At 43.5% G+C, this 21,642-nt stretch overlaps 1 protein-coding gene across 6 annotated transcripts in view; it reads left to right on the top strand.

Moving 5' to 3' along the window:
* Positions 1-21,420, top strand: part of DHRS7B (dehydrogenase/reductase 7B) — a 63,246-nt gene extending 41,826 nt beyond the window's left edge. For all 6 annotated transcript variants that reach the window (XM_077892288.1, XM_077892292.1, XM_077892289.1 and 3 more), the window contains 5 exons: positions 4,486-4,595; positions 13,046-13,262; positions 13,882-13,974; positions 18,365-18,517; positions 20,142-21,420. In XM_077892288.1, coding sequence (XP_077748414.1) covers positions 4,486-4,595; positions 13,046-13,262; positions 13,882-13,974; positions 18,365-18,517; positions 20,142-20,347 — 779 coding nt within the window. In that variant the 3' untranslated portion in view covers positions 20,348-21,420. The remainder of the gene's footprint in view (positions 1-4,485; positions 4,596-13,045; positions 13,263-13,881; positions 13,975-18,364; positions 18,518-20,141) is intronic.
* Positions 21,421-21,642: the final 222 nt, after the last annotated feature.

Below are 21,642 nucleotides of genomic sequence, written 5' to 3'. Positions count from 1 at the left end.
AGGGGCTGATGCAGGCATGTCAAATGGAGCTTCCTCCTCCTCAGCATCTGCTCCCATCCCACACCACACCAGGACTGGTCTTCCATCCACACTGGCTCTTGGTGCCATGGAAGAAAGCTGAGAGGCACCCAGAATTGCAGTAAACCCATCCCTGCTGCATCTTGTGGTTGGTAGTACCACAGCCAACGCTGATTGAGCATCTGGGCCATTTGTGAGGCTCTGGGCCAAATGCTGGGACACACAAAGGAAAGACAGGGTCCCTTCCCTTAGGGAGTTCACATCTGAGGGGGAGTGGCAAGGACTTATGTCAGTATATAGACATTTCAGTAATGGGTGTTCCATCCAGGCCCAGTAGGGGGCTTACACTTTATCTCACTGAACTCTCACAGCTATGATGCAGATGTGCCCTAGGACTTCTAGATTCAAGCCCCACATCTGACTGCAGGACTCAGTATTATCTCCCCTGGGGGAGATGGTCAGGGAAAGGAGAAGCATGGTCCAGCAAGGAGGGCATAGCAGACAAGCCCAGAGCAGGGAGCAACACAGTCATGCAGGGCTGGAAAGCACTTGGGTGTCACAAGGTCTTAAAGAACAGACGGGGCCTTGTCTGCTTGCAGTTGGCTAAGGGAAGACTGGGGAGGCTTTAGGTAGCACAGATTCATTTATACGCCACTCTGATGTGTTAGGTGAGGTCTCCGGGGGTGAACCCTGGGCCTGTCATTCGATACCCAGACCTGCATGGGGACAGCTGCCTCCAGCTTTGCCATGGTCAGTCCTCTGACCTTACTCAGCTACTATATATAGGGTAGTCAGCAGCCACTTCTCTTGATCTCACAGAGAAGCTTTTTTTTTTTAAAGTCCTTGAAGAGTATTTGAGAGCTGGCTGAGATGGTGACTTGCAGGGGCTTCAATACGTGAATATTGGAGAAAGACACTGTCCTTGTCATTCTACATTTCCTCTTCTGGAAACCAAGATTGTGCGGGGAATAGAAAATACAATTGAAAGAAAAACAAAACCTGTGTGTGTGTGTGTGTGTGTGTATTTATGTCATATATTACGTCCGCCATTTCCTGATTCCAAATCATTCTGCTTATATGCTCCCCGTTTAACATCTGAGACAAGAGTCCATGGATCTCTTTCCCCTTTGGCCAGATATAATAGGAACAGATTCTTAACTAGCTGTCTCAAGTGCAAATGCCTCTGTGGGTGACTGCTGAGGAGGCGCTGTTGCACCTCAGCTTTCGCAGTAGAGTGTGAGTTGCCCAGGCTCTGCTCTGCCTGCCATGTCAGCGGCTGTGAAAGCCTGGGTTATGTGATAAGTCTTCAGATAGCTTTCTGTATTTCTCCTGTTTTGTCTCTTATTTTGTATATTTAAGCTACATGGGCTTATCCTTGTAAAACAGTAAGACCATTGACTAAAGGAACAGAATGTTCTGGATACCCGCTTTAGCCAGCATAAGCCCTGAGGGCGTGAATAACTCTCTTGATTTAACAAGCCAGGATGCCGGCAGCCCTGGAGAATCGTCTGGCAGCCCTAGCTAGATAAATGGTACTTTGGGACTGTTTTCCTTTTTCCCTTGACCCTTGCCTCCCTGTGTCAGCTTTTTCAAGAAATGAAAATGGAATCCTTGCAATCTGTTGTTTTCATTTCTGTCACTCCCTACACAGACTTCAATTTCCTCCCTTTTTTGGCTGTGCTAGGAAGTAAAGCTTAAGCAGAATGTACGTGACCATTTTCCAGAAGCCGTTTAGAGGCTAGTGTGCCTCTCCCCACCTTGGGTTTTGCGTCTCTGCACTCTGGTGACACCTCACAAAATGTCCATTGTATCAGGTCAGGATGAAATGGGTTGAGGAGGCCAACAGTGCCCGAGATTCCTCCTCTTTGGGAATGATTTAGTAAACCACATGAGCAGTTGTAGCCTCAGGAATGCCGGTGTCTGGCTTTGAGTGCAGGCACCACCCCCATCCCTGTAAGGCATGAGCTGTTCTGCTGAGGAAGTACAGCAAGGCAGACTGGGGAGGGGCTGGGACCTCTACTGGACCATCCAGGGACAAGCAGAGCAGGGGCTACAGCTCTGTCTGGGTTTGTGCTCTGTGTCAGGATGAGCCACTGAACACACCAACCAAATCTTCAAAGAAGGTGATACAGGACACCTGAAAATGTCTTGATTTAGTCTCCTTAGCCCTTCCAGAAAACTCCATCTGGATACATGCCAGGAGGTGCTGGTCTGGGAATGCTAAGTGAAAGCTGTAAGAGGAGCTAAAGGAGGAGCTGTAGAGGGCACAGAGAGGGCTTCGCACCATGAGACAGGGCAGACATCAAAGAACTTTTTCTCTGCTTTCCTGAAGGATGCTGGAGTTTATTTTCCCCTCCTGTTTTGAACCCTTCTAGCTTTTGGCACTTTTGTGGGGGAAAGGCTGTCAGGCCAGCACATCCTGACTGGACCCTACAGTGTCCTCCCCTCCCAGCCAGGAAGTGATAGGCTTAATCCCTCAACCACTTGCTGCACGGCTCCCAGGGCAGGCCTGTCCTTTCTCTGAGCCTGGGTACTAGACCACACATGACTGCTTGAGCCTGTAAGATTCAGTCCAGGATACAGCGGGTGGAGTACTGGCTGTTTGGTTGGCTAGGGGCCAAGGGGTCTCTGCAAATCTGCCTGTGGGTGTTTGAGGGAGACCAACCCTCAGGTGTGGACAGGCAGTGCCTCTTTCAACCCTTGGGTTTCAGTTTTCTCCAACAGTTTTTAGAGCATTTTAAAAAGGCAGCTTAGAAATATGAAAACAATGAACACTTCTATGGTGCTTTTTTTCTATAGTGCTTTTTCTCTACTGAATTATATCTACTTTTACTCATTCAGTCCCAGTGCTATTTCTACCTGTATTCTATAAAAGAGGAAAATGAGAAGCACAGAGGTTATAACTTACCCAAGATCATAGAACCAGGAAGTGACCGAGGTCGACATTGGGTGTAGGAGGTCTAGCTTGAGTCCATTCCCTTGACCACTGGGCTGCACTGCTTTTCACAAGCTGTATGTTTTCAGGACAGTGAACATTTAGTTAGGCCATGTCTGGGCTCAGAGCAAGCAAGAAGCAAGAGATCCTCCTCCACCCTCTCCCCCACAGGTTAAGTCCCAGTTCTGGAGGTCTCCCCTCCTTGCCTTTCCCCTGGGCCTCATGGGATTTGCCTGTGACCCTTGCTGGGCTAGTCCTTGAGATGCCACCCCACAATGGCAGGTCACAGTCACACCCTGGGATTTTGGCAGCAGAGCTTGCCTAAGCGACCCCTCTCCTGTCTGGCAGGGGAGCTGTGTTGATGTGACTCAGAGCTGCCTGCAGCCCTGTTCTCATCTTGGGGGAAGCCAGGTCAGGGAGATGAAGTGGAGAAAAGGCAATGCCAGCACTGAGACCCTGGTTCCTGCTGCCAGCGGCCCTGGGCAGCCACCATGCCTGTCCCTCCAAGTCTTAGCCACTTAGCTCTTTTAATTCTGGCATCCTCCTGATAAATCTCTCCTTTTTTTTTTTTGCCCCAGTGTGAATTGTGTCTCTTTTATTGCCACCAAAAGAACACTGAGTAGTAGAGGTACCCTGGTCTCCAGTTGATGCCCTTTAGTTGGAGTGGGTTCACCAGAGCCTGATCTCCACCAGTCCCCTTCCTTCTCAACCATCCCCAGCCTTTTAAACTGATCTTTCAAAAAATAAAAAAATAAAAAACAAAAACAAAAAAACCCCTGATCTTTCACCATTGTGGGCACTCCGTACGCTTCAACTCTTCAAACTTGCTTGTCATTTCCCAGCCTAGCAAGGCTACGAGACTCTCCACTTTGTGTCCCAGATGTATCTGTCCATGGCCCCTCAGGCATTTTGTAAACTCCCCTCCCTTAGCCTTGAGCCCTTTCCAGAGAAACAGCTCCTTGGGGCCCCGATCCCTTCTCAACAGAGCCCTGTGTCCCCTGTGCTTGTACAGACCATGTAAGCACTCACCTACCCTTGTAGATCTGTACCTGTTGCATCGCAGCACCTTGGCAAACAGCCTGTATTGTGCCAGAACGCAGGCCTCGGCAGAGCCCAGCCTCACAGTAGCCGGTGCTGCCCGATCATTGAGCACATAGCTTGACCTTTCTGACTTCCTCAGCTGTGAAAAAGGGGGTAATGCTCCCAGCATTGTTCAGAGCTAAAGATCATTGTGGAAAAGCTGAGTGTGGTACCTAATAAACCTGTCCAGCAGTCCCAGACTTACTCTTGCCTTGGCGTCTGCCATACCACTGATGTGGACTCTCCTAGGGCAACAACAGGGCTCATTTATCACTGGAGGCTTGTCTCCTAGCTCCACACCTGGTCCACAGCAAGGGCAAATACACACGTGCACAGTGCACAAAGAAACAAATTCATACTCTGAAACATCAAATGAATTTGGTCTGACCTGCACTGGGGAAGAAAGGCATTGAATTTCTTCAGCTGTCAAGATTTTTTTCTCTTTTCTATAGAATGTGCCAGAGTCTTCTATACTGCGGGTGCTAAGCTGGTGCTTTGTGGCCGAAACCAGAAGGCCCTAGAAGAGCTCACCAAAGAACTTACAGCTTCTCCAGCCACCAAGGTGAGCCCAGGGGTGTTTTTCTGTGGGCCAGAGGCACAGTCCATCATCTGCAGGTGTCCAAGGAGATAGTGGCCAGTCCTGGGCTGCTGCTGCACATATGGGGCATCCACATGGTCACTTTGTACCAGCAGAGGCAGCAGATCTCCGTTGCCTGAGGATAGGGGATGGTCACAAGGTTCAGATCTTACCTCTGCCACTTAGTGGCACTGAGTCACTGAGTTTAGGCAGTTCCCTCCATGAATGCTTCCACTCCCTCTTTACCTGGCTAATACATATTCATCTTTCTATGGTGGGGAAATGGGAGGAGGTTGACCATGAATTCTAAAATTTTAGTTGTGGAAAAGTGTACATAACATAGTACTTATGCGCATATAAAGATATAAGTAAAATATACATATCACAGTATTAATCATTTTAACCACTTGTAGGTATACAATTCAGTGGCATTAAACGCATTCAGAATGTGTGTAACTATCACCACTTTCTATATTAAAACCTTTTTATCGGGATCCCTGGATGGCGCAGCGGTTTGGCGCCTGCCTTTGGCCCAGGGCGCGATCCTGGAGACCCGGGATCGAATCCCACATCGGGCTCCCAGTGCATGGGGCCTGCTTCTCCCTCTGCCTGTGTCTCTGCCTCTCTCTCTCTCTGTGACTATCATAAATAAATAAATAAATACCTTAAAAAAAAAAAAAACTTTTTATCATCTCCCATAAAATTCTGTACCTATTAATAATTCACTCTCCCTTCCCTCTCCCCAGTGCCTGGAAACCTCTATTCTACTTTCTATGTATTTGCCAATTCTAGATACCTTATATAAGTAGAAAATATATTTGTCTTTTGTGTCTGGCTATTTTTTTAAACATTTACTTTTATTTATTTATGATAGACATATATATAGAGAGAGGCAGAGACACAGGCAGAGGGAGAAGCAGGTTCCATTCCGGGAGCCTGATGCGGGACTCGATCCCGGGACTCCAGGATGGCGCCCTGGGCCAAAGGCAGGCGCGAAACCGCTGAGCCACCCAGGGATCCCCCTGTGTCTGGCTATTTCATTGAGCATTAGGTCTTCAGGGTTCATCCATTATTGTAGCATGTATCAAAATTTTATTCCATTTTATGGCAGAGTAATATTCCAGTGTACATATATGCAACATTTTGTTTATTAATTTGTTGATGTACACTAGATGTACATGTGTACGTGTAGATGTACACACCTTGTGGCTATTGTGAATAATGGTACAGTGAACATAACTATACACATTATCTGTTTGAGTCCTTGCTTTTAATTTTTGTGAATATATACCTAAAAGTGAAACAGCTGGGTCTTGTGTATAACATTTTGAAGAACTGTCAACTATTTTCTGCAACAGCTGTACCATTTTACATTCCCACTAGCAACACACAAAGGTTTTGCTTTCTCCACATCCTTGCCAACACTTGTTCTTTTGTTTGTTTTTTAATTGTAACCATCCCAGGAGATATACAGTGGTATCTCATTGTGGTTTTGATTGCATTACCCTAATTACAAATGATGTCAAGCATCTCTTCATGTTCTTACTGACTATATGTCTTTGGAGAAATGTCTTTTCCAGTCCCTTTTCTGTCCTTTTAAATCAGGTTGTTTGGTTTTGTTGTTGAGTTTAGTTCTCTATATATTCTGGATAGTAATCCTTTATCAGGTCTATGATTTGCAAATATTTTTTCTCATTCAGTAGATTGTCTTTTTTTTTTTTAGATTTTTGTTTATTTATTCATGAGAGACACACACAGAGAGACAGAGAGAGGCAGAGGCACAGGCAGAGGGAGAAGCAGGCTCCATGCAGGGAGCCCGACGTGGGACTTGATCCCAGGTCTCCAGGATCACGCCCTGGGCTGAAGGCAGTGCTAAACTGCTGACACCTGGGCTTCCCCAGTAGCTTGTCTTGTTACTTTCTTGACAGTATCCTTTGATGTAGAAAAGTTTTTTTTTTTTTTTTTAAGATTTTATTCATTTTAGAGAGAGAGCATACGGGAGGGCCAGAGGGAGAGAAGGAATCTCAAACAGACTCCATGCTGAACGTGGAGCCTGATGCAGGGCTCAATCTCATGACCCTGAGATCATGACCTGAGCCAAAACCAAGAGTCAGATGCCCAACCAACTGAGCCACCCAAGCATACCAAAAAGTTTTTTTAATTTTGATGAAGCCCAGTTTATTTTTTCTTTTGTTGCCTATACTTTTGGTGTCATACCCATGAGGTTGTTGACACATCATGTTAGGAAGATTTTCCCTGATGTTTTATTCTAAGAGTTCTGTAGTTTTAACTCCCATCATTTAGGTCTTTGATCCACTTGATTTAATTTTTGTATACAGTGTTAGGTAAGATTTCAACTTCATTCTTTTGCATGTGCATATCCAGTTTTCACAGCACCAGTTGTTGAAAAGATTGTTCTTTCCTGCTTCAGTGGTCTGGGCACCCCCATCAACAGGCATTTGGCCATGTATGGGAGCATTTATTTCTGGGCTCTCCATCCTATTTCATTGCTGTATATGTCTGTCTTTATACCAGTACCACACTGTTGATTGCTGTAGCTTTGCAGTAAGTTTTGAAATCAGGAAGTGAATCTCCCAGCTGTGTGTTGTTGTTGTTGTTTTTTTTTTTCATATTGTTTTGGTTATGTGGGGACCTTTGAGATTCCATATGGATTTTAGGATTTTTTTTTTTTCTATTTCCTCCCTAAAATGCAATTATTTTGATTGGGATTGCGTTGAATCTGTAGCTCACTTTGGGTAGTTATTGACTACTTAACAATATTAAGTCTTCCAGTCCATGAACATGAGATGTCTTCCCATGTATTTATGTTTTCTTTCATTTCTATCAGGAGTGTTTTGTAATGTTTACATACAAATCTTTGACCTCTTTCATTAGATTTATTCCCAGATACTTAATTCTTTTAGCTGGTATTATAAATGGATTTGCTTTCTTAATTTCCTTTTCAGATTATTCATTGCCGGTGTATAGAGACATAGCTGATTTGTATATGTTGATCTGGTACCCTGCAACTCTGAACTAATTTATATTAGCTCTAATGGCTTTCTTTGGATTCCTTGGGATTTTCTATATATGGGATCATGTCATCTGTGAATAGTTTTACCTTTTCCTTTCCAATTTGAGTGCCTTTTATTTCTTGTTCTTATGTATTTAAGTGCTCTGATTAGAAGTCTAGTACTGTGTTGAAAGCAAGCATCCTTGTCTTGTTCTTAGTCATAGGGGGAACACTTCATATCTTATACCTTTGAACATATATTAGCTGTAGGTTTTTCATAAACGTCCTTTACTATGTTGAATTTCCCCCCATTCCTGGTTTTCTAAATTTTTATCATTAAAGGATGTTGGATTTTGTCAAATCTCTTTTTTGCATCAATTGTAATGATGATGTAGTTTTCTCCTTTGTTCTATCAATATGATATATTGATTGATGTTCTGATGTTGAACCACCCCTGTGTTCCTAGGATAAATCACACTTGTTCATGGTGAATAATCTTTTCAGTATACCGTTGAATTTGATTTTCTAGTATTTTGTTGAGGATTTTAGCATCTATATTCATAAAGGACATTGGTCTGTAATTTTCTTGTGATGGCTTTATCTGGACTTGGTATCAGAGTAATGCTGGCCTCACAGAATGAGTTAAAAAGTGTTCTCTCCTTCCTCTTCAGTTTTTTTGGAAGAGTATGAGAAGTGTTGGTGTTAATTCTTCTTTAAAGTTTGGTAAAATTTGCCAATGAAGACATCTGGTACCCAATATTTCTTTGTTGGGAGGTTTTAGGTTATTGCTTCAATCTCTCTACCTGTTCTATGTCTGCTGGGCTTTTCTATTTCTTCTTGAGTTAAGTATTTTGTGTGTTTCAAGGAATTTGTTCAATTCTCCTAGACTAGGTTATTTCATTTGTGGGCATACAAGTGTTCATTGTATTATAATCTGTTTTATCTAGGTAGGGACCTGCTCCATCCTCTCCTTTGTCTAGCTAATGGTTTCTCAATTTTGTCAATCTTTTCAAAGAACCAACTATGTTTTCATGATTTTCTTTATTTCTACTCTCTATTTTACCTCCTCTCTAACCTTTATCATTTCCTTTCTCTGCTAGCTTTCAGGTTAGTTTGCTCTGTTCTAGTTCCCTAAGGTGTAAAGTTATGTTACTGGTTTGAATATTTTTTTTTAATGTAGGCATTTATAGGTATATATTTCCCTCTTACTACTGCTTTTACTGTATCCTGTACAGTTTGGGTATATTGTGTTTTCATTTTCCTTTGTGTCTAAATAGTTTTTAATTTCCCTTGTTATTTCTTTTATGAGTCAGTGGCTCTTTAAGAGTGTGTTGTTTAATTTCTACTTATTTTTCAGTTTACCTTCAGTTACTGACTTCTAGCTTTATCACACTGTGGTTGAAGAAGACGCTCTAAATGGTATCTATCTTTTTTAATCTGTTAACATGTGTTATGCGGTCTATCCTGAGAATGTTCCAGGTATGCTTGAGAAGAATGTGTGTTGTGCTGCTGTTGGGTGGGACGTTCTATATGTGTCTGTTCAGTCTTATTGATTTATAGTGTTCAGGTCGTCTGTTTTGTAATTGATCTTCTGATTTGTTGTTCTATCCAGTATTGAAATACCACAATATTGGGGTACTTGGGTGGCTCAGTGGTTGAGCGTCTGCCTTTCGCTTAGGTCATGATCTCAGGATCCTGAGATTGAGTCCTGCATCAGGCTCCCCATGGGGAGCCTGCTTCTCCCTCTGCTTATGTCTCTGCCTCTCTCTCTGTGTCTCTCATGAATAAATAAATAAAATATTTAAAAAAGGAAATACCACAGTATTATTATAGAACTGTGTATTTCTCCCTTCAGTTCTGTTGATTTTGCTTCATATACTTTGAAGGTCTATTATTAGGTACATAAATATTTAAAACTATTACACTTTTTTGCTATATTGAATACCTTTTTATTATTATGGGTTTACCTTATTTTATTGTGCTTCACTTTATTGTGCTTTGCCGATATGGCGTATTTTACAAATTGAAGGTTTTGTGATAACTGTCTATTGATCTGGTCTATCAATGTCATTTTTCCAACAGCATTTGCCCACTTCATATCTCTGTGTCTTGTGTCACATTTTAGTAATTCTCACAATATTTAAAATTTTTCACTATTGCTAATTTGTTATGGTGATCTATGATCAACGATTACAACTCACTGAAAGTTCAGATGATGGTTCACACTTTTAGCAATATTTTAAAATTAAGATATGTACATTGATTTGTTAGACATAATGATATTGCACACTAAGAAACTAAAATATACTGTAAACATAACTTCTGTATCTAATGGGAAACCAAAAACTTCCTTTGACTTGCTTTACGGAGATATTTGCTGTACAGTGACAGTCTGAAACCAAACCTGCAGTATCTCGAGGTATGCTTGTATATAATGTCCTTTTTTGTTTCTTGTAACCTTTTCCAATTTAAAGCCTATTTTTTTTCTAATATTAGTATAGCCACTCCACCTCTCTTTTGGTTATTATTTACATGGAATAACCTTTTTTCATCCTTTTACTTTCAGCCTAATTATATTGTTGGATCTAAAATGAGTCTCTAAAGACAGAAGAGAGTTGAACTTTTAAAAAACCTCCAGCTATCAGTCTTTTGAGGAGAGAGTTTAAATTGTTTATATTTAAAGTAATTACTAGTAAGGAGGGACTTCTGCCATTTTGCTATGTTTTCTGTATGCTTTATAGCTTTTTTTGTCCCTCATTTCCTGTGTTACTGTCTTTTGTGTTTAGTTGATTTTTTTTGTAGTGAAATATTTTTGATTTCCTTCTCATTTCTTATGTGCCTATTCTATAGCTATTGTTTTGTGGTTTCTAAGGGAATTTAGAGCAAATAAAAATTCTGTTTTACAGCTCTGTCCTCCCCCATTTCTGTTATTCACTTCATGGATTACATCTTCATACATTGCTTGACCATTAACGGACCAATGGTAGTTTTTTAAAAAAATTGTCTTTAGGGGATCCCTGGGTGGCTCAGCAGATTAGTGCCTGCCTTTAGTCCAGGGTGTGATCCTGGAGTCCCGGGATCAAGTCCTGTGTCAGGCTCCCGGTGTAGAGCCTGCTTCTCCCTCTGCCTGTGTCTCTGCCTCTCTCTTTCTCTCTGTGCCTATCATGGATAAATAAATAAAATCTTTAAAAAAAAATTTTGTCTTTAAAGTATGTAAAAAGTAAAAAGAGTTACAAACCAAAATTCCAATAATAGCTTTTATAACTGCCCGTATATTTACTTTCCCAGAGATCTTTATTTCTTCATATGGCTTCGAGTTACATTGCTAACTTCCTTTCAGTTCAAACCTGAAGGACTCCCTTTAGTATTTCTTGCGGAGCAGGTCTAGTAATAACTAGCTCCCTCAGGTTTTGTTCATCTGGGAATCTTAATTTCTCCCTCATTTTTTGAAGGATGGTTGTGCCAGATACAGAATTCTTGGTTGACAGTTTTTTTCTTTCATCCCTTTTAATGTATCAACCCACTGTCTTCTAGCCTCCAGGGTTTCTGATGAGAAATCAACTCATCATCCTATGGAGAATTCCTGTTATGTGAGAGTAGGTCTCTCCTGCTGTTTTCAGGATTCTTTTTTTTTTTTGTCTTTGACAGTTTGATTATAATGTGTCTTTGTGTGGGCCTCTGAAATTATCCAACTTGGTGTTGAGCTGCTTAGATGTGTAGATTCATGTCTTTCATCAAGTTTGGGATGTTTTCAGCAATTATTTCTTATGATTTTTTTAAAAAAAGATTTTATTTATTTATTCATAGAGACAGAGAGAGAGAGAGAGAGAGAGAGGGAGAAGCAGGCTCCATGCAGGGAGCCTGATGTGGGTGGGACTCGATCCTGGGTCTCCAGGATCACACCCCTGGCTGCAGGCAGTGCTAAGCCACTGTACCACCGGGGCTCCCCAAGATATTCTTTCTTCCCCTATTTCTGTTCTTCTTGTCAGATTCCCACAGTGTGTCTATTGGTCCACTTGATGGTATCCCACAGATCTTTTAGGCTCTGTTTACTTATCTTCATTTTTTTTCTTGTTCTCAGACTCAATAATTTCAGCCATCCTCTCTTCAGTTCCACTGATTCACTCTTCTGCTTGCTCAAATGTGCTTTTGAACTTATATATTTTCTATTACAGTCATTGTACTTTTGAGCTCCATAATGTTTTTATAATTTGTTCCTTTGATGGCATTTCTTTAACAATATTCACTTTGTTTATACATCAATTTCTTGCCTTCATCCATGTCTTCCTTTAGAACTTTGAGGATCTTGTAAGATATTTGTTTTAAAAATCTTTGTCTAGTAAGTCCATCATGTGGGGCTTCCTCAGGTATATTTCCTGGGGATTTATTTATATTTTTGATTATCAGAACAACAGGTGTAACTCCTTCGAATCTATTGGAACCCATTTTAGCCAGTGGTGGTTAAAATAATGCATCTTGCCTCCATGCCACCCCTCAGTGATCCATCAGAACAGAACCCTGATTTTTAGAAGACAAGATCCTTATTGTCTACCTTGGCTCCCCCAAGCTGTACCAGAAATGTTGGTTGTCTTCCCTCAGCTGCCTGCCACAAGGATGCCGGACTGGGAGGTAGAAAGCTACCACCAAGGTGATGACTAGAACTGACCACAATTATCTATGATTTTCTAGCCAAGCACTGCCCTGGAAGCTGCATGCATTCAGGTAGACTCTAGAGTTCCAAAATTGTCACTTTGGAGAGTTTCTGCCAGTATAGCATCCAGATAGAAAGGCAGATTCAAAAAAAAAAGGCAGATTCCTGGTACTTCCTACTCTGCCATCTTCTCTGATTTCATATCCCCATTCCTCCTTTGGATCTCTTGTTAAACTCACTTCCATTGGGAAGCCCTATATGTTAGATTGCTCAGTTATTCATTTCTCTAGCATCTTCTACTTCTTCATGATATCCTTTACAGTTATGGAATTTGTCTTCCTCACTAAACAGTATGCTTCTGGAAGAGAGGAACTGTATTTTGTCTTGCTTTCTGCTCTGTCCCCAGTGCCTGGCACGTAGGAGATACATAAAAAATGTTTCATGAACAAAAGTGACAACCTGAGAAGGATAGCACCTCTCAGTAGGGGTACTGTTTAATGTAATTACAACATACAGCACAGTTCTGGCATAAGGCAGCAAGGGGAATCTGGCTCTAGTAGTCATTTTCAATTCAGGGGAAAAGTTGTCCAGGTCAGGTTGTGAGCACTGTAGGCAGGATCCTTGGGGCCACATTTCTTTGGAAGAGCAATGCTAGAGCCTGTGTCATGTCATGCCCAGGAGGCCACTCTTGGCACTCTGAAAAGCAGGGGACATGTGGTTCACATGCCTGTCACTCTGAAGGTGCATTTGGTTTCTGTCAAATTTGACCAGGTGCAGACACACAAGCCTTACATGGTGACCTTTGACCTCGCAGACCCTGGGGCCATCATAGCAGCAACAGCTGAGATCCTGCAGTGCTTTGGCTATGTGGATGTGCTCATCAACAATGCCGGCATCAGCTACCGAGGCGCCATTGTGGACACCACCACGGATGTGGATAAGAAAGTCATGGAGACAAACTACTTTGGCCCAGTTGCTCTAACGAAAGGTAACAGTCCTGAATTAAAAGAAAAAAAGAGCACTATATGTTGGCATTCTTTTTACTTTATTTGATTCATTTTTAGGTAGATGTTGTCTGTCTGCATCTATTTTACCTTGGAATAGGTGTTGTCATTACAGCTTGGGTGTTTGTTTTCTCCAGGCTTTCATTTGCATTTTCTTTATCTGCTTTGTAGCCTTAAATCAAGATTTTCTCCTCAGTGACAGCTTTATTTGTACAGCAATGCCTCCATTTCCTTTCAGTGGTGTTTGGAAACCCATACAAAACGGGGCTATTTTTGTGCCCAGGCACAGATACCACTCAAGGGGAGAGGCTCTTCCTAGAAAAGGGGACCAACCTGACTGTTCCTAGTGGGTAGGCTTCTGCCTACCTCCCTCTCTGCCTCCTTCCTGCTCTTCCACTGGCCTCCTCCCTCCTGCTGGCAGTCTGCTGGGTGCAGGAGGCCTGAGAGTTCTAACCAGGCATGGTACGCCCCACTGAGAAGCATCTCCCACTTACATCCCTGGCTCTGACTGCTTGTAATAAGCAAGGTCCACCTCCTCTCAGCATTAGCTTGCAGTGACCAGAAGAAAAATCCTCCTCTAAAGCCTCTGCTCTCTTTCTTTAGCACTCCTACCCTCTATGATCAAAAGGCGACAAGGCCACATTGTTGTGATCAGCAGCATCCAGGGCAAGATCAGCATTCCTTTTCGATCTGCATGTGAGTACTCCCTTCTCCCTCCCCCAAGTGCTTTTCCTTATTGTTTTCTCATGATTATAAAAATAGCACATTTAGTATACAGAATTCAGACATTAGATAAATACTTAACACAGAATATGAAGGGACTTGATCAGAATGTGTTCTCCTGAGCAGAATGCCTGGGTTCAAATCCAACTCTACTCCTTACCCCTTCCTCGTGACCTTGTGCAAATGTCCTCCTTGTGCTCTGTACCCCAGTCTTCATCTGCAAAAGGGAGACAAGGGCAGTTCCAGCTTTGGAGGGCTGCTGGAAGATGGAGGTAGTCTGTGAGCACCATTAAGTGCAGTGCCAGTGTGTGTGGCAGCTAATGTCTCATTGGTTTTCACTGTGGACACAGAGGCACTACCACTGCATTGCTCTGCAGCCCACACCTCCAAACTTCTATCATGTGATCAAACATACAAACATGGGATCGCATTATATGTACTGTTTCATGGCTTGCTTATTCCACTGGACAACACAGCTTTCCACATCAACATATGCAGGTTACATGATCCTTTTAAGTGAGTACATAGTAATTCATTGAACAGATGTGACATGAGTTATTTAGCCATTTTCCTGGGCACATGAGGATTATTTTCCCTTCAGTTCTTTTTTTTTTAATATTTTATTCATTTATTCATGAGAGATACACAGAGAGAGGCAGAGACACAGGCAGAGGGAGAAGGAGGCTCCATGCAGGGAGCCTGACATGGGACTCGATCCTGGGTCTCTAGGATCACACCCTGGGCTGCAGGCGGCGCCAAACCGCTGCGCCACCAGGACTGCCCCTTCCCTTCAGTTCTTGACCAGTAGCAATGATGTGCTATTTAGAATATCCTTAAATACTTACATCTTTGGGCACTCATGGGAGGGTTTCCAAAAAGTGGAAATAGTAAATGGGACCAAAAAAATAAAACTGCTAAATTGACTTCCAGTTCACACTCTCACCTCCGTGTACGAGTGACTGCGTCAGATGTTTCAGATGTTTGAGATACCATTTCACTCATCTGTCTGCCATCATGTTGTACCAGCAACCAAAGAAGCCTGGTCTTGTTCTGTTAAAAGATTTTAAAGGTGGGACGCCTGGGTGGCTCAGCGGTTGAGTGTCTGCCTTCAGTTCAGGTAGCGATCCTGGGATCCGGGATGGAGTCCCACATTGGGCTCCCCGCAGGGAACCTGCTTCTCCTCCCTCTGCCTATGTCTCTGCCTCTCTCTCTCTCTGTGTCTCTCATGAATAAATGAATAAAATCTTTAAAAAAAAAAAAGACTTTAAAGGTGATTTCACAAAGTTCCCCAGTAACTCCTTTCTCTGCTCCACCCCCTGCAATCCTGACATGTAGCAGCCTCATCTACTCTCACCACCTCCCAGTGCTGGCCTCAGCCTCACTCAGCTGCAGACTTGGCAGAAATAGAAGAGAGAGCAGAGTTGGGTCAGCACTTGGCGAAGATAGTAGCAGACATCCAGCTGGATGACATGGTGTAGCCAGCTCTCTGAACTGGAACTGTCACAAAGACATCCTCTTTCTCTCAAGATATGACCCCCTGCTCTGCCTTTTGCATGTTCTTGGGCAAGTAATTTAACTTCTCTGACCCCCCATTTCCTGGCTGGTGAAGAGACTGACAGTTCTTATACACGCTCCACCAAACTGTGTTGAAGATAAAAGAAGACATCTGGAGATGGAGAGTCCTTTGTGAATTGTGAAGCACTCTATCTCTATTTGTTTCTATGGTTGGTACTTTCCTGTTTGCCAGCATTGTTTCAGCTCCCAGCAGTGCAGGACAGCCATTGAAGGCAGCTGTAACAGGAATAAATATAATCACAAATGATAAAGCAAGTGAGGTACAATGCTAATGACAGGTACATCAGAGTAAAGGCTCTGCAGTGTTCTCTGCACTAAGTTACTTCCAAACTTTACTTTGATTTAGTCTCAGTGAATTTTCTTCTCCACTTGGAGAAGGTCACACATAGCCTGCAGTAGGTCACACATAGTTGGTCTGGGCACTTTATAAAAACCAGACAGAATGTGGCAGTGCGCCTGGGCACGTGGATTAATCCTGGTGAACAGCAGTTTTCTCATCTACAAAATGGGAGAGCAGCTCTACCTGCCTCCCACTGCTGTTGTGAGGACCCAGCAAGATGATCTGGGTGGTGTGTTGAACCCCATGCCCTGCGGATAGGGGCTTACTGTTGACAGCTGTGGTGAGGGTGTTCAGCACAGCTTGGCTGATGACCTACAGCATGAGACTGGGAGACCAGTCATGGTGCAGCGTTCTATTTTGGGGAGTAGGATGATTCTTCTCAGTCCTTGGTCCTGGGCTGTACCCGATAGCAGCTGCTAGCTGCTAGCAGACCACAGCTGATAGCAAAATCTCTGTCCACCTGCCTACCCTCAAACTACTCATCCAGCCCCCAGAAACTTGGCCCGAACCAAAGTTGCTGGCCTCAGAAAGGTTCTGCAGTGAGTTCCAACACTGTGACTTGCTGGGACATTTCCTTGCTTCTTCTCTTCCTGTTTTTTTGGCTGATGAATGCCACTTTACTAAGACCAAAACATTTAGAACTCTGAATTGGAGGAAACTGACTTTCAGTGGAGATGCCGTGTGTTTTCCAAGAATGTCATTGTCGGGTCACAGTGTCCCAACTCAGAGCACCTTTCCCCATGTTGTGGAGCTGTGACTGAAGAGCAGCTGTGGCTCTATTTCTACCAGGTTGGAACAAGCTCAATAGCTCCTTTTTTTTTTTTTTTTTTTTTTTTTTAAGATTTTATTTATTTATTCATGAGAGACAGAGAGAAGGGCAAAAACATAGGCAGAGGGAGAAGCAGGCCCCCAGGGCTCAGTGGTTGGGCATCTGTCTTTGGCTCAGGTCATAATCCTAGGGTTCTGGGATCACATCCTGCATCGGGCTCCCTGCAGGGAGCTCCCTCTGCCTATGTCTCTGCCTCTCTCTGTGTCTCTCATGAATAAATAAATAAATAAAATAAAAACAGATGAAAAGCCACTTCATGGAAGTTTGTCAAACAAAATACATAAGAAAATAAGTATGGATTTTATACATACATTCCCATGCATGCAGGGATGCTCACTGGTAGCACCGTTTCAGTGACAAAACCTGGAAACAACCTATGAAGTTCTATTGATGGGGTCCGTTCAGTGGTCTCATGACCCATGGAGAGCATGACGGACCTGCATGGCCAGCACAGAGACTGTTTGTCTGTGTCACTAGTTGAAGAAAGCTACTTGCAGGAATAATATAAACACTATGAGCTCATTTCTGTAGAAAAAAACATTAAGTGTAAAATCACATATATATACACATAGGATATATAAAAAGTACATCCTAAGAAACCATTCACATAGGTTACCTTCTGGAGAATGGAGCTGGAAGCCAGAAAAGACTTTCACTTTTTACTTCATATCCTCTGTCCTGTGTGAATGTTTTACCTACTAGGCACTAAATTGTGTTTTTGTTTTTTGTTTTTAACTCTTAACGTTGGAATAATTTCAGATTCCGAGGTGCCTGGGTAGCTCAGTCAGTTGAGTGTCTGACTTATGATTTTAGCTCAGGTTGTGATCTCATGGATCGTGAGGTCAGGTCCTGCATTGGGCTCCATTCTTAGCACAGAGTCTGCTTGAGATTCTCTCCTTCTCTCTTTGCCTGTCCCCCTACTCATGCACATGTGTGCTCTCTGGCTCTCTCTCTCTCTCTAGGATAAATAAATACATCTTTAAAAAAAAAAAGAATTATTTCAGATTTAAAGAAAAGTTGCAGGAACTGTACAAAAAACTCCCTTGTCTCCTTCATACAGATTCCCCAGTTGTTAACATTTGACCATATTTGCTTTATCCTAGTCTATGTGTGCTGTGTGTATGTATGTACCTATGTGTATATATAAAATTTTTAATATATAATTTATGTATATTTTTTCCTGAGCCACTTGAAAGAAGTTTGGAGATACAACACTCCTTTACTCCTATACAGTTCAGGGTATTTCCTAAGAACAAGGATACAGTGCACTTCTCTAAATCAGGAAATGAACATTGCTATAATACTGTAACTTAAATTGTATTATCAAATTTTTTTTTAAAGATTTTATTTATTTTTTTAAGATTTTATTTATTTATTCATAGAGACACAGAGAGAGAGGCAGAGACACAGGCAGAGGGAGAAGCGGGCTCCATGCAGGGAGCCCGATGTGGGACTCGACCCAGGGTCTCCAGGATCAGGCCCTGGGCTGCAGGTGGCGCTAAACTGCTGCACCACCGGGGCTGCCCGTATTATCAAATTTTAAATGAAAGGGAATGAATATGTGGGCTTGTCCCAGGCCCTCTCCCTCACTTGCATTGTCTGGCCATGAACTTTTGCAGATGCAGCCTCCAAACATGCAACCCAGGCATTCTTTGACTGTCTTCGTGCCGAAATGGAGCAGTATGAGATTGAGGTGACCGTCATCAGCCCTGGCTACATCCACACCAACCTCTCTCTAAATGCCGTCACTGCGGACGGGTCCACATACGGAGGTGAGGCCCTGGTTTGTCTTTCCTTCCATGACAAGCTGTTGTTTGGCCACTGTGAGATGTGCTTCTCTTATCTGATGATTCTTTGGTCAGTTTCATTTGGAACGTAATTTTTAAAACTAAAAACCATGATGTGTGAGTGTTGGTTATACATACTGTTGCATGGTGGTCATTTACTACAAGCTGTTCTTAGCCTGAGTGTCACCACTGCAGCTGTGGGAACAGGGTCCAGGACTTGGAGTCCTGAGGCCAAGCTTCCAAATTAAAGTAAAATTAAAGTGGATTAACTTCATGGAAATTATGGGTTGCTTGACCCAAAAGATTCCCCACCCGTGTGTTTGAGAAATGACTGATTTCAGAGCACTCAAAGCAGAAGTGCACAGTCTTCTGGCATGAGGTCGGGTGTGCCAGGCTCAGTCTCCTTGCTTCAGCCAAAGACATGGCGAGCTGAGTCAGAGTCAGCACTAGTGGGCCGGAGCCTGACTCCAGGTCAGCTGACCTGTGCGTGACATTGCTGTGGGAGCTGGCGCTACCTTCCCCTGCTTGCATGACCCCACCTCTTGAAAAATGGCTTACCATGTCCTGCCTCCCTGGATGTGCCCTCCTGGGCCTGTGCTGTGGTGTTCACTGGGCACCTGCAGGCCTTCTGCTCCACCCCAGGAAGCCTTGAACCATGAGTGCGCGTGCCCTGGATAGTTGCTCACTCAGCAAGTCCACAGAAACCATACAGTAGCCTAGAGCCAGAGAAGTTCATACTTATTTCTACCCAGAAGAATCTTTTTTAAAAAAATTCTCTTTGTGGCATTTTAAAATAGGCAATAATCAGAAACCTCCTATTCTGTGTTAACAAAAACACAATGAGAACCGATTTTGGTGAGGAAGCTCCTGCAGTTTGGACAGCATACTGATGGTTTCAAATGGCCTGTGCTAGTGGCCTCTCCTCTCCACCTGCCAGCTGGTTCTACATTGTCGGCAAAATTGTCAGATTACCAGGAAAGAAGGAACGGCGGTTGGTCTTAACCAGCCTAATACCTCCTAAACTCCCCGCAGCTGTCTGTAACACCTCAAACAAACCAAGGCTTTCTTCCTGGTCCTTATCCAGTTAATACATGATGTGGGGACCTGTGACATCAAATCCTGTGTCACTTCACTCTTGCTGCAGTCGGGGGTCATAGTCTTCTCCCATCCCCCATCTGGCAGACCTCAGGCCAAGCTACGCGAAACAAGTTCAGTGCCACCCATCCTTCATTGTTTGTTCCAAGAGACAATTACCAAGGTCTGGAATTGGTATGTGTGAAGGGCTCACCCTTTGGGACCCCATCTGGGCTGGCCTTTGTCCTTTGTCGTGGGCCACCAGATCCTAAGCATTGTGAGGGACCCCTGTTTACGTCATTACCACGTCTCACCCACGTCACATGCACTGAGCCAATGGCTTCCTCATGTCTTTGGAGTACAGAATAGTCAGGGATGGTGGCATACCACCTGCCTCCCAACAGATAGCAGGAAGAGCTTCATGGTGGGAAATTCAGCAAATCCAGCTGACATTGCTCCATGTCAGCTCAAGTCCTTGAGAGAGGGACTTCTGCTTCTAGTTCATGTGTTTCTTTTTTTTGTTTGTTTATTTTAGTTATGGACAAGACCACGGCTCAGGGCCGAAGCCCTGTGGAGGTGGCCCGAGATGTTCTGGCTGCTGTGGGGAAGAAAAAGAAAGATGTGATCCTGGCTGACCTGTTGCCTTCTTTGGCCATTTATCTGCGAACTCTGGCTCCTGGGCTCTTCTTCAGCCTCATGGCCTCCAGGGCCAGAAAGGAGCGGAAATCCAAGAACTGCTAGTAGTGCATCTGAGCTGGGATTGGGGGGCAGCACTTGCCTGAATGCAGCTGCTTGACAGGGGACAGCTGCATTTGTTGAGATACAGGTGGGAAAGATGGAACACACACTTCTAAAGATCCCTGCTGATAGAATGAGAACCAGAAAAGGCAATAGCCTTCTCAGGGGTGAGGGGTAAACCGTAAGGAACAAGCGTGGAGCTAGGTTTAAACCAAGAATCTGAAATAAATGAATGAATGGTAAGAATTGTTGTCCTTAAGGGCTGAAAGCACCATGCCTTTGAATTCCAGCCTTAGCCAGCTCCTAGAAAGTGTTTCAGTCTTGAAGACAGAAGACTTCCTAATGTCACCTGACCTGGTTCTCATATTTGACTTATCTGGACCACACACCTAATGGTTTTGGCAGAGTCACCTGCAGTACTCAAGGGAAAAGGCCGTCATCATAAGAAGCTGTCACTCATATCCATTTTCAGGATCCTACAGTCCATCATCCAACACAACAAATGGGCTCCTATGTGTTCTATCTTTCCACGTAACCCAAGTGATGCTTTAGTAACTAAAAGGAATTCCCTGGTTTCCCTGTGAACTCTCAGCTGGAGTCCTGTAGACCAGACCCCACTCCAAGCAGAAGATGAATTTACAGAGGACACAGCAGCCAAAAGGGAGAAGAAAACCCCACACAGTCCCAGTATCCTCTAGGAAATCAGACCCAGAAGCCCAGCCAAGTGGAGAGGGATTCTAGAGCAGCAGCGGACCCCCAGTGAGAGCAGTCATTTGTTAGCCATGCCCATTGGAACATAGCCAGAAAGGACTCCTGCTTCCACCTTTGATTTATTAAAAATACATGGTTGAGGTTCAGCGAGTAAGTCCACTTCATATCTGAAGTTTAGGATGAAACTTTTCCTATTATTTAGGCTGAAAGTGGAAATTGTGGGTATATTACATGGCTTCCCAGACTTGGAATAAAAATGTCTTGGCACGTCCTACTGGCATCTTGTACTATATCCTAACCCTGGCCCTACAGAGCTTGTATTTTAAACAGCAATCCCTGAAATAAAAATGACCAAAGCCAACCTATGCTTAGTGTTTGAGGCTTTCGAGTTTACTGGGCGCAGGAGGACGAGGAGTGGGGCATTAGACCTGGTGATCTTCCCTAGCTCTCACAAGTGCCTGAACATTCCAGGGCCCATGGTTGAAATATGGATATGGATATACTGGTTGGCTTTTCATTTTCCACATAAACTGTCTCCCTCCCTCCTAACATGAAAGAGAAAGATCTTACTGTTCACATCAGGGCTG

This window comes from Canis aureus, chromosome 3 (genome assembly GCF_053574225.1).
Source record: "Canis aureus isolate CA01 chromosome 3, VMU_Caureus_v.1.0, whole genome shotgun sequence".
NCBI classification, from domain to species: Eukaryota; Metazoa; Chordata; class Mammalia; order Carnivora; family Canidae; genus Canis; species Canis aureus.
This window is presented reverse-complemented; position numbering and strand designations above follow the sequence as displayed.